Raw genomic sequence first — 14,200 nt, forward strand, 5'->3', positions numbered from 1 at the left:
GCACTCACTTTAATGGAACATTCACATTCTTCCTCTAATCATTTACTGACCTCAGTTTATATGCCCGGAATAGTTCACAATGAGTGACACATGCAGTTGGGGGTTGAGGGTGGGGTTTCTGAGGCTGGGACAATGTCCCCCAGCTGTGACAAGGAAGGCATGTCTGGGCTTGTCTTGAGTGTTCATCCAGGCAGAAGTAGGTACTACGGTGACTATGTAAAAGATTGACCAGGAAACTTCCTGGAAGAGAATTCAAGGTGAACGGAGAGCCAAAGGCCAAGGGTGGGAGCTGGTGAAAGGACAGTAAGGTGCAAGTTCAAGGGAAGGGAGCACAGGGCTTGGGATGGGCTGGTGAAAGGATGGTAGGGTGTAAGTTCAAGAGTGGTGGGGCTGGAGTGGGGAGGGGAGCCAGCTGTCCAGATCCGTCTCCCTTTCCAACGGTACAGCAGTACCACTCCCATCAACAAATGTTTACAGAGCACCGACTACACTCCCAGGAGTGGGCAACAAAAAGGATTAAACCATCAAAGGTCAAAAATGGACATTCATGGATAAAGAAGATGTGGTACATATATACAATGGAATACTACTTGGCCATTAAAAAAAATAATGCCATTTGCAGCAACATGGATGCAACTAGGGATTATCATACTAAATGAAGTAAGTCAGAAAAAGAAAGACAAATACCGTATGATGTCACTTATATGTGGAATCTAAAATATGACACCAATGAATCTATCTATGAAACAGAATCGGGTGCACAAAGAATAGACTGGTGGTTGCCAAGGGGTGGGGGAGGGATGGAGTGGGAGACTGGGGTCAGCAGATGCAAACTAGTATATATAGAATGGACAAACACAAGGTCCTACTGTACAGCACAGGGAACTATAGTCAATATCCTGTGAGAAACCATATCATATTTTCAAATGGAAAACATGAAAAAGAATGTATATGTATATATAACTGAGTCACTTTGCTGTACAGCAGTAATTAACACAACATTGTAAATCAACTGTACTTTAATAAAAAATAAAATGTTTTTAAAAAGATAGTTAAAAAAGAGGACACTCATGAATGGCCTTCCCTAGCTCAGCTGAGTGAGGATGACAACATTTTCCCATTTCACCAAGGGGAAGGCTGGAGCAGAAAGCTGTGATACAAACAGGGCATCAAGCAGCAGAAAATGAGCAGGAAGATGCCAGAGCAGCCTGAGCAGCAATCAGTTCTACCCCAACTATCAGCACACCTGAAACCAGCACCACCATTACCGTCACCACTGCCACCAGCCCAGCACCCAACCACCATCAAGCATCCATGCTGCACCTGGCAAATGTTTATATGCAGTATCTCATTCCACCCTCACCACAAGCTTATGAAGTTGGCACGTTTTTCAGATGAGAAGATGAGACAGAAATCAAGCAGCTTGTCCCACGTTAAACAGGAAGCAGGGGAGATGGGAAGGAACACAGGCATGCTTGCTCCAGAATCCGACCCTCTGAGTGCATGGATCCAGCCTTGCTGCAATACACTATGCTGACCACCAACAGACCTAGCTGGAAGAAGTGTCTAGGGCCAGGAGTTCCCCAAATTCTGGAAAACATTTTGTGCCGTAACTGCTATTATGACCTCATTTTTATCTTATTATCTTATCCAAGTCTGGTGGAGGAACAAGACTCTTGGGCTAAGTGTCTACCTTTAAGGAAGGTCACACCTTTGAGATCTTATCTCCTTTTCAGCACTCCAAATAGCCAGCTGTGCGACCTTGGACAAGCCACTTGAGCATGCTGAACCTCGATTTTTGTATCTCCAAAAACAAGTGGTTGGACTAAATCAGTGGTTTTCAAACTGCAGACTCGACAGAGCCTTAGTTCTGCATAACTACCTCAGGATAACTACAGGCTACCATTTCCACCTTAATCTGTTTTATATATGGGTTGTTCATGTTAGAATATTTTGGGACAGGGTTCTAAAACTTAAAAAAATAAAGTTTAAAGCCAGTGGACTGGATGATTCCTTTTGGTTAGGATATTCTGAATCTCAGAATAATTCAAACTCACTTCTCTTCATCCGTAATAACAATAGCCCAGCCCATCCTAAGTAAATACGGATTGGCTTCCTAAAGATATGGCAGGAAGAGGGAATAACACCCTATCCTCTCCACCAGGGCATGAAGGGTGAAGCCCCCAGTTGTATGAGAACCCCCCCTTGATCATCACTGGGCTGGTATTTTCTTATACACGTTACCAGCTCTAACCAACTTACCTATGAGGTATCAAAAACATATCACCTGAGCAATAACCAAGACAAAAGGCAGGCAGGTGTGCGTGTGTGTTAGGGGGAGGGGCAAGGCTGAGGGACAGCAAGCCTCATCACGAGCTTCTTTTCAAAAGCTTGCTTGTTGTTTTAACCCCTGACGACCTTCATCTGAGTGTGATACTCTGCAGGAGTGGTGAGAGGAAGAATTCAGTTCCCAGAGACTTTTTCACACTGACTTGAGCTGTCTGATAGAGGCAGCAGTTCTGGAAGAAGCTTCTGCCCTCTGAAGCTCTACTTCTCAGATCTCACACTCTCCACACCTTTACTACGAAAGGCCGGCCAAATCCTGAGGTCAATGGTAGGTTATGTTCAAGACTTACCTCCCCCCAGCTAGACCACCAGAAGGTTTAGGAAAGACACATAAAAAGCTCATCAGCAGCTTGTATTACGGGGAGTAGACACAGGGTACAGCTATAGGGGTAGAGGTTCTGGTTTTCATGTCACTCCCTGTACACTGAAGATCTTTGTTGCTGTTATTAACCAGTAATACATAATACTTTTATAATTTTTAAAAAAAACAGGAGGGGCATGGAGGGAAGTAGGCAAGAAGACCATCTATCTCCTTGGCTGGTACTTCTTCATTTGGTGCCCTTGACCATCTCCACTGGAGTCTCAAATCTCAACTTCCCCAACTGTCTAAGTGACCTTCAGACAGTCACTTAACCGCTCTTAACTTCAGGTGGTTCATGAATGAAACGGGAACGATAATTCTTAACTCAGAGCATCATTGTAAGGACCAGAGAATATTACGTATTATTAATATTAGTAGCCACTTCAGCACCAAACACACAGCATAAGTGCCCTGTTAATGACAGATGTTGTAACTGATCCTGTTTTTTCCTCTCTTTCGAGACTTGTGAGGTTCTCTGTTGCTCCTTCCAAGCCCCCTAACTTCTGCTGTGATTGCTGATCTAATCTGACACTGATTACCTTATAGCATAAATTGGGTGCCGGCCAACCCCAGCACACTAAGTATCCCATGCTTCCTCATTATTCATGCTGTGTGGAAGCCCCATGGGGATCTGGGTGGAGAGGATCAAACTGGCAGTATTATTTACAACAAAACTCAACAGGGTTCACTCTTGGCAACCAGTTACCGTCCTAGTGGCTGGTGTTCAGTGCAACTCATTAACATTACTCTCTAGGAAGCTCAACGCTTTGTGGTTTAGAAGAGAAATGATCTAAAAATGTGACTAATTCTATATAGTCACATTATTTTGTTGTTGTTAGTCAGTAATGCTTACAGTTTATTTACGTGGGTAGCACTTAAAATCTGTTATGCTTTCATGGTTACATTTTCCACGCTAAGCATATATATATATAACATATATATATATATATATATATATATATATATATATATATATATATATATATATACACACACACAAAAGTAACTGACACATAGCTAAAGTTAATAGTTGTTCTCTCTAGATTACAACTTTATGAATTATGTTTATTTTCTTCTTTGTGGTTTTCATTTTTTTCTAAATTTTCTACTGTGAGCAAGTACTACTTTTATAAGTACAAAAATTATGAAAATAGCAATAATAGTTACACATACGCTACAACTACAACATACTCTTCAGTGAGGCGTGGAACCCTGCAATTTCATGGCTAGCCTAAAACCTTAATAACAAACCCAAAAGAGCTTCAGATGTTTTTTCTACCCAGAAGATTGCCTTAAATGGGTGACTACTGAAGATATTTGAAAGAAATATGCACATATATTCCAGCCTTTGACGTTTACTGAAAGGCATGAATTACACTTTGAAATACATCACTTGTCACCAACACTGACAATGAGTTGCTCTTAAATATGTATGACCTTTCAACAAATGCAAGAAAGCAATGGGTCTACTACAGACAGATGCATTTTTACCTTTGTCCAAGGTAGGTAAAGAGGCATTAAAGCTTTATAGCTTAGGTGGAGGCATAACCCTCCCAGACTTCAAAGCTCCAGTAATCAGAACAGCGTGGTACTGGCACAAAAACAGACATTTGGATCAGTGGAACAGAATAGAGAGCCCAGAAATAAACCCACACACCTACGGTCAATTAATCTTTGTCAAAGGAGGAAAGAATATACAATGGGGAAAAGACAGTCTCTTCAGCAAGTAGTATTGGGAAAGCTGGACAGCCACATGTAAATCAATGAAGTTAGAACACACCCTCACACCATACACAAAAATAAACTCAAAATGGCTGAAAGACTTAAATATAAGACATGACACCATAAAAGAGAACAAAGGCAAAACATTCTCTGACATAAATTGTAGCACTGTTTTCTTAGGTCAGTCTCCCAAGGCAACAGAAATAAAAACAAAAATAAACAAACGGGACCTAATCAAACTTACAAGCTTTTGCACAGCAAAGGAAACCATAAACAAAACGACAATCTACGGACTGGGAGAAAATATTTGCAAATAATGAGACCGACAAGGGCTTAATTTCCAAAATACACAAACAGGTCATACAACTCAATAATAAAAAAACAAACAACCCAATCAAAAAATGAGAAGGCCTAGATAGACACTTCTCCAAAGAAGACATACAGCTGACCAATAGGCACATGTAAAGATGCTCAACACTGCTAATTATTAGAGAAATACAAATCAAAACTACAATGAGGTACCACCTCACACCAGTCAGAATGACCATCATTAAAAAGTCTACAAATAACAAATGCTGGAGAGGGTGTGGAGAAAAGGGAACCCTCCTACACTGTTGGTGGGAATGTAAATTGGTACAGACACCATGGAAAACAGTATGGAGGTTCCTTAAAAAACTAAAAATAGAGTTCGTATATGATTCTGCAATCCCACTCCTGGGCATATATCCGGAGAAAACTATAAGTCGAAAAGATACATGCACCCCAATGTTCACAGCAGCACTATTTACAATAGCCAGGACATGGAAACAACCTAAATGTCCATCAACAGATGAATGGACAAAGAAGATGTAGTACATATATACAACGGAATATTACTCACCATAAAAAGAGTGAAATAATGCCATCTGAGGCAACATGGATGCACCTAGAGGTTATCATACTAAGTGAAGTAAGTCAGAGAAAGACAAATACCACATGATATCACTTATATGTGGAATCTAAAATATGACACAAAGGAACTTATTTACAAAACAGAAACAGGCGCAGAAAACCAACTTATGGTTACCAAAAAGGAAAGGGGGTGGGGGAGGGACAAATTAGGAGTCTGCAATTAGCCCATGCCAACTATTATATATAGAATGGATAAACAACAAGGCCCTACTGTATAGCACAGTGAACTATATTCAATATCCTGTGATAAATCATAATGGAAAAGAATATGAAAAAGAATGTATATATAACTGAATCACTTTGCTGTACACCAGAAACTGACACATTGTATATCAACTATATTTCAACTAAAAAAAACCCAACAACTTTACAGCTTAGGCACATTCTGTGAAGCTGCTGGAAAATATACTTTTGGATATTTCAGGAATGACTTAGCTGTTTGGAGCAGCTTGTGGTTTGCCCTTATCCCAGCACCTTCGCAGTCATCCAAGTCTTGAAATGGCTAGTCAGGACCAACTCTCTCCTTGTCCTCTGCCATCCACAACCAGTCACTCGGGGGTCCCAACCTTGGGTCCTAGAGACCCTTTGGAGTCGGGGGGGATGGTGGGAGCACTGCATGTGCATCTGTTTATCTCTGACACATAAATACACAGTTCTGTTTATATCTATGTAGATATGCAGTAGCCCATGAAAATATTTAAGCCAGAAGAGTTTGTTTTTAAAACAATTTGAATTAAAACCAATGTTTTCTTATCTTCTGCTAGTATAAATATCATTCAGTGGCAGTCACTAATAGGCAAAGTTCCACTTATAAATTACTAAAATGTTCATACAGCTGTCAAAGAAAGTGATAGTTGTGACATGCCTTTGTCTCCAGCATTTTCTATCACGTGTTTTTCCCGTATACATGCAATCATCAGAGATTAAGAAACCACTTTTCTTTTATGCTAGTAATAGTTCAATAGAGGGACTTCCCCAGCGGTCCAGTGGTTAAGACTCCATGCTCCCAATGCAGGGGGCACGAGTTCAATCTCTGGTCAGGGAACTAAGAACCCACATGCCGCCCAGCGCGGCCTGAAAAAAAAAAAAAAATTAAAAAAAAAAAAGAGAGCCAAGAGAGATAGTAACTCACAAAGCCATAAGGAAACAGGGAAACCAAAAACTGCTCCCTTATCAGAAACTGTTCAGTAATTAATTCCTCAAATAGAGTGTCCACCATGTGCAAAGGACTGTGGTAGACACCAAGGGGGGAGGTTAAAAAAGTGGGGGGCAGGGGGATAGAGGTAAACAGATGCTGCCCTCAAAGAGGCTGTCTACCCCTGCTCCAGAGAAACCAAAGTCAGACAAGAGTGAATGCATAAAATATGCAGATGTCGCCTTTATGAAAGTTGGGTATATACATATTCTAAGAACTCAAAAAAGTCATAAATGTTTATGTTTATTAGATGATCTGAAATGCAGGGACCATCTTATGAACAGAAATAATAACTTCCAGTATCATTTATTAAGCACTTTCTGAGTGTACAGCATTGTGCATGGTGCCTTATGTATACACCATCTCTGATCTTCAGAATAACCCTGGTAAGCAGGATGTTAGTAATTCCCATTTCATGGATAAAGAAAAGAAAAGATAATGTCCTAGTACATACGTGCACACATGAAATGCTATGGAGCCATTAAAATGGTATTGAGGAGGAACCTGATGTAGTTGCCTACGCTTTGTTTACAAAGAAAGTTTAAAATTTTTAATTAAACTATATTAGCAATTAAAATTAAACTGTAAAAGCATATACACCTACTGTATTATAAATATACCAAACTATAAAATAGTGTTTATTACCGCATTTATGAGACCATGAGTGATTTTTTTCTTCCTTTCATTTCTCTCTATATTCCAAATGATAGAGATGGTCACTATTTAGGCTGGAACACTGAGACCGCAAGGTGACATAGGTAGTCCCTATGGCCAGCCTCTCTGCCCCTCCCCACCAGGGAAGTCTCACTGGAAATGGTCCCAAACAAATGGTAACAACCAGAAAATTCAAGTTAAACATACCAGACTTGTGCTGATAAAGTATGTGGGGTAAACATTACAAATTTAACGTCAATTTCTAATTGAACCACCACCTTCCTTTTCAAGTAACAGGGTCAAGACATCTCAAAGAGCCTTTAAAGAAAGGTATATAAACACACTCAGTGGAGTAAAAAGGAATGCCCTTTCTTAGTATCTCTGTTAAGTATCCTGTTGGTGAAATATGCTTCATCACTACTGGAATAGCGTCTATCTGTGGGACCCTTGCCAGTGAAGTGATGTTTAATTACCATGTCAACACTCAGCAATTCAAATCATGCACTTGTAAGAGAAATTACCAATTTTCCAAATTGAATAGACAAGACTGCACGAAAGTGTATCTTCTGAAAATACAGTTCAGAAACACATCACAGCACGTGCACATACTCAAACCACATGCACACTGACAGGTGTTATTCAACAACCTGAGAGCGTTTACAAAGCTTAGAGGGTTTTACTGCCTAATGTAGGTAGAATACCCAAAAGTAATCCATGATGAGATGTTTTAAATGTGGATTTCTCAGATTAGAAATGGTACAAGAAAGTTAAAACTACTTCGCATGATTCCTCATGCAGTATAGTAGTCCTCTCTCTTAATATGCAACAAACATTATGGACATTATAGAAATCTTCAGCCAAATGAGACCATTATAGCAAATACTATAATTACATACATCATTCATTTCAAATTGCCGTAGGATAGTTCAGAGGTACTTTTATTTATTTCATTTTTTTTAAAGATTTATTTACTGTTTCTTTATTTTTATTTTACTTTTGGCTGCATCAGGTCTTAGGTGTGGCACACGGGATCTTCACCGAGGCATGTGGGATCTTTAGTTGCGGCGCGCGGGCTCTTTGTTGCGTTGCACGGGCTTCTCTCCAGTTGTGGCGCGCAGGCTCCAGGGTGCATGGGCTCTGTAGTTTGCTGCACACAGGCTCTCCAGTTGAGGCGTGTGAGCACAGTAGTTGTGGCGCACAGGCTTAGTTGTCCCGCGGCATGTGGGATCTTAGTTCCCTGACCAGGGATCGAAACCGTGTCCCCTGCAGCATAAGGCGGATTCTTTACCACTGGACCACCAGGGAAGTCCATCAGAGGTACTTTTACTCACTTTTCTTCAACCTTTATTCGAGTAGTCATGTTTGTTACCTTCCGAGGACTAGTCCAGCATAAAGTAGTAGGATCCGAACCCATAGGATCCCTACTTTAAGGACTCTGGATAACTAAAGCTGCAGGAGTAAATACACGTACTCACACCAAGACTATGTAGAGCTCAAGTTCACTTTATATAAACTTTAAATAGTCCTTAAAAGCTCTGGCTGAACAAAAATCTATATAATGAATCATTTCCGCATTACCTCCCATCACAGCCCCAGAGACATGGTTTCACGAACAGAGATTTTATCTGTAAAACAAGTGTTTTTAAACACACACACACATACATACACACAAACACACAAGTCCTACTATTGTTAGTTAAAAGAGCATTTGGTCTTTGTCAATAAATTTATCTGTGTGCATTTAATTAAGAAAAGGTCCCAGAAGACTGTCCAATGGGAAATATATCCACAGGACAATATAGAATCAGTATAATATATGCACACTTTCAAATTTACCACACAACTAAATTCTTATTTCATTATCAGCTTTTACTGATCTTAACTATTTAACTGAAATAATTAGTATAACCTCAAAGCTGTAAGTTTTCAAACAAAGACCAAGTTATGCCTAATATACTCACTTACCAAAGTGTATATTCACTTACCAAATGCTCCACAGACTTATCAGTAATTCCCGCCTAGAGAAGGGTTATCAGCTAGAAAATATTTATGCAAATTGTTTAGCACAAAGGGTAATAAACTTCTACAATGCTACAGAAGTAAAACGGACAGGAATTCCAAGAGGTAGGTCAGGCAGGAGCTCTACAGATGGGGCAAACGTGTTAATAACAGATGCAGAAATGGCTATCAAGGAAGAGTTCACTATGCATGGCTCTCCCATTTCACCATCAGAAAGGAGAGCCACACCCCCTGCCAATATTTTCCTTCAGGCCCCACCCTGGCAAAAGAATCCTGGGCTGGCTGACAACAGGTTTGAATCTTAGGAGTCCTATGGATCTGAATGACTGTGGGACCTAAACGCTAAATCTTCCCTAAAGACATTCTTTGAAAACCACAGAGTCCAGTTCTACTGTTTACGCAATATGGACTCTATCCTCTAGCAGAAAGAGAAAGCAAATGTGCTCCATCTATTAACTATCCAGGCCAGAGAAGGCAATCTACGTGGGGCACAGGCAAAGTCACCACATCAGAAGTCTTGTGTCACAGAGACTACGAATCCTACGACAAATTATGAGGTTGAATAGATTTACCATTGGAACTTTTTTTTCCATTGAAGTACAGTTGATTTACAATGTTGTGTTAGTTTCTGGTGTACAGCAAAGTGATTCAGTTATACGTACATATAATAGTTTGCATCTGTTAATCCCCAACTCCCAATCCTTCCCCCGCCTTGGTAACCACAAATCTGTATCATGGAAACATTCGAATATTCCCCATCAGTACCCCTCCTCCTTCTTAAAACAGGCTACTGCTCACCTTTTTCCAAGTACCTGTTGAGGGCTTCATTCTTATGCTCACTTGGCAGGACCTACACTCTGATGGTGTTTGCTCACGGTAATGATTAACTAGAACAATTCAGAGTACCTCCATACCCCCTCCCCGTTGTACGTGCACTAAGACAAGGACTCCGCCGCAGTGCAGACGTGTGGATTCCAGCACCCGGCACCACCACGGCGGCTGGACTGCCTGCAGAGGCCTGCAGACTAAGGAATTCCTGTGCAGAGGTTCTCACGCTGTGGCAGGCATCAGAATCACCTGGAGGGCTGGTTAAAACACAGATTGCTGGGCCCACCCCCAGAGTTTTTGATTCAGATCCGAGGTAGAACCTGATAATCTGCCTTTCTAACGATTTGCCCATTTGGGCACCCCACTTTGGGAACCACTGAGACTCTGTCTTTTCCTCTTTCTTTCTCCAGCATCCAGCAGAATGAGCTCATTCAACTCAGTACTTGTCTCCACTATCCAGGCCATGACTCCTGAGAGGATGGGAGGAGGGTACAGGCAGCTCATATCTACTGGGTGCCCAAGACTCTGCCTCTCTGGGTGGGCTTTCTCTGACCACTTGATACTGCCCACATTTACTGGGGTCATAGAAAGGGCAACTTACAAGGCCTACCTGTAACTACAATTTACAGTCAGCACCACTTTGTTCATTAGTTCAAGGCGGTGCGGTGAGGCAGCTGAGAAAAGGCAAGTCAGTTCTTGTCTATTTTTTAAAAACACTACCTTGTAATAAGAGGACAGTTGCCAAGTACCCTGTTATTATAAGAGCCTATCAGGAACTCAGTTCTGAAGGAAATAAGGCAAGGGGACAAACTCTGAGATGTGATCACCTCATCCGTCTCTCTTTCCTGACATGAGTCTGGTGGACACTGATACCCACTCATCTACTTCCCTTATAGTTAGAGAAGTCAAGCCAATTCAAACTTCTTGCAAAGATACCTTTGTAATTGCTTAATTATATATATATATATATATATATATATATATATATATATGTGTATATATATATATATATATTTTTAAATAAACTAGCTCCCTCCACCCCCCCAATTTATAAAGTCGGTAGCCTAAAAAAACAGGTACGCAGACACATCATCACACTGAAATCACCAAGTACAGGAACAGACTTCCAAAGTCATCATTCTAACACTGAAGCCCATTCCTCGGCTCATCTCACCTGTGCCCTTAGGGTGGAAAAGAAGCCACGCTGCTCAAGCAGAGGAACTTTGACCTTGATGCCAAAGTGGAATCAACACCGAGCTGTGTGGAAGAGGGCAAGTTCTAAGGCACAGAACTACTCAGGGAATTCAGCCTTTATTCACTAAACAGGGAGAAAAAGATGCTTTTAGTTAACTGTGGAAGAGCCGTGGGTGCCCAGAGCACAGCTTGTGCCTGACGTCTACTGTCACCGCATGCTCTGGGTGCCGGGACTGAAGGCAGGCACTCGGAGGTTCTCAGGAGCCCTCAACAGCAGCGACGGACACTGCTGAGACCTGCAGGGCTCAGCGCTCAGGAACAAAGGTCTCGAAGAAGGAGCTGCCATGCAGATGAGTAAACAACAACTATGCCGAGAGCAGCCTTGTGGCACCAATATTCCTGGGTATACAGGGCAAGTGGTGGAGAGAAGAGGAATCCGAGGACAGCTCAGGAGACAGGTCAACAGCTCCTATGCACATCAATAGCGACCTCTCTACCTAAGTGTTTACTACGTGCCAAGCACTGTTCTAAAGACTTTCTGCACAATCCTTCCTTTAACGTAGGTAGGAACCGTCTAGACTTCTCAGGGATGGGAGTGATGGTAGTGCCAAAGGAACCCAGTCCAGTTTTCAATGTAAGAATCTTTCTTCTCACGGGCAAGATTCTCTGAGGGGAAGGGATTCCTGCCCTACAGGAGGTTAACACGAGATGTGGCAACTTCTCAAGTCTGAATAGGCAGCTCCCGAGTGACAGCCATTCAGTGAAGTAGCTGCCAGGGCACCAGGAAAGTCAGGAGGCAAGGGTCTCGAAATCAGCACTGGCCTGAACGCGGCAAGAATGGAGTGCCTCCTTGTGAAACCATTCCCTGTGTTACGGGCTCCACTGTGTCCCCTCAAAACGATATGAAACTGCAGAGCCTCAGAATGTGACCTTATTAGAAAAAAGGGTCTTCACAGAGGTAGTCAAGTGAGAATGAGTTTGTTAGGTTGGACTCTAATCCAACACGACTGTGCTCTCAGAAGAGGGGAAATTTGCGCAGACGTGCGCACAGGAATGAAGACACGGGGAGAAGACGGCCATGTGACCGGAGGGCTGCTAAGGACTGCTCCACCACCAGAGGAGAGGAGAGAAGAGGAAGGTTCCCCTAGAGCCCGGGGACAGCATGACCCCACCAACACCTTGATTTCAGCTTTGTAGCCCCCAGAACTGTGAGATCATTCATTTCTACATTTTAAGCCACCCTGTTTGTGGTACTTCATATGGCAGCTTTAGGAAACAAGCCATCCTTTATTGGAAACACTTGCGGCCAAATGTGTTCCAGAACTCTGACTTCTTTCTCATTTTAGATGGTCCTAACTATTCCAATTACTGCATAACATTCCCAGTAGGGGCCTGGGGGCAGGACCCACAGCCAACATGTACAAATACTTATCTTAAATGTTTTAGATAAAACCAGAAATACTCCCAAGTCCACTGAGGTCAGATTTTGCCACCAAATGAGTTTCCTACAAACCTACAACAATGTTTTCTTTCCAGGGCTTTTTGGATTTTCGAACTGCATGGGATTATGGGCCCATATTAGGTTGCAGAATAATACTTAAAATATGTTTACTACAGATGCCGCCCTGCCCAGGACGTTCACACTGCTCTCAAAAGCCCAAAAACTGCGTGTGAAATCCTAGAACTGCTCAGGGAAACAAAAACATCCCCTCAACTCTTAAATAATTGGCCAAATATTTAAAGTTTTATCTTCAAGGCTGTTAAACACACAAACAAACCATTAGACACTTGACCTTTCCATTACGGCGAGTTCTGTACTGTATCACCATAAGGGTTTTTAGAATAGAATTTTAAAAGAGAGGCGCAATCAATTATGCTTCACAGCATTATGGCAGGAAGAAAAAACTATAATCAATAGAAAGAGGGCTGGGTTACGATAAAGCTCCATCCCAATGGTAGGAAGATGAATGTCATGAAGCACATATTTTTTTCCCAGTTATGCAGATAAATACATGGCAGGTACTCACATTTGGATCTCCAGGACCCATATGTTGTCAAGAAGCGAATTTACAGAAGAAACGAAGCCTTCATCAGCATTAAAAATCGCGATTGACTTCCTCACCAGTATGAAGAGCAGAGTCCCTTACAACATCCTCAAAGTTGGATGCACCCAGGAGATTTCTCCTTGCGTTCAGATATTTTTAAATCCTCCCTTAAGTTACCATGTTGGATGAGACTAGATACCGAAGGACTTCTAAAGAGAGCCTGGGGTAAGTTCTAGAATTACAGAAGGTGTGTTTCCTTCCCACACCACCCCCAACTTGTAAGGGTGTTACAGTTTATGCTACTAGATGACTTTGTTTTATGGATATATGTGTTTCTCCCTGTCCCTGCGACCCTAAAGGAGAAAGTGTTAAATAATCACGGGGTAAGAACACAAAGGACAGATTAAGACAATTTACGTAGAATAAAATGTACCTTTCCCATAAAAACTATGGAGGTCAGACCTCTAGTACACTTAAACACAACACAGGATCCTTGCTTTACTTTTGCCCTATGCTTAAGAATTTCTATTAGGCAATAAGTGCAGAATCCAATTAAACCCCCTTGTCAGTAACAGCCACATGTGTTTGATTCCCCAAATATGCCTATCTACCACCTTCAAAGTTTTCAGCCCACTTACCCCTGGTGCATACTCATTTATCGGAGATCCCTTCTGTTTTCTCCTCTTCCTCCTGTGGAAATCCTTGATCCTTCCAGGCTCCAGGCAGCCAGCACCTCCTCCTCATCTTCCCAGAACAAACCACCCTATAATAACCAGCCTCTCTGTGCTCTGCGTTCCTAAGTCGTGACTACAGAGGCCACTCCTCTGCTGTTGACTCACGTGCCTTTCTGTATTGTTTGTCCTTTTTCAAGTGTGTAAATCTTAA

The 14,200-nt window shown here is 41.8% G+C and overlaps 1 protein-coding gene across 6 annotated transcripts in view; it reads right to left on the bottom strand.

Moving 5' to 3' along the window:
• The window catches only part of NEDD4L (NEDD4 like E3 ubiquitin protein ligase), a 348,067-nt gene that overhangs the window by 153,503 nt on the left and 180,364 nt on the right, over window positions 1-14,200 (bottom strand). The window contains exon 1 of one of the 6 annotated variants that reach the window (XM_007191974.2): window positions 13,954-14,079. The exons of the other annotated variants lie outside the window; for them this stretch is intronic. Coding sequence (XP_007192036.1) covers window positions 13,954-13,970 — 17 coding nt within the window. The 5' untranslated portion in view covers window positions 13,971-14,079. Of the gene's footprint in view, window positions 1-13,953; window positions 14,080-14,200 lie in introns of those variants that run through there. 6 annotated transcript variants of the gene reach the window in all.

This window comes from Balaenoptera acutorostrata, chromosome 13, assembly GCF_949987535.1.
Source record: "Balaenoptera acutorostrata chromosome 13, mBalAcu1.1, whole genome shotgun sequence".
NCBI classification, from domain to species: Eukaryota; Metazoa; Chordata; class Mammalia; order Artiodactyla; family Balaenopteridae; genus Balaenoptera; species Balaenoptera acutorostrata.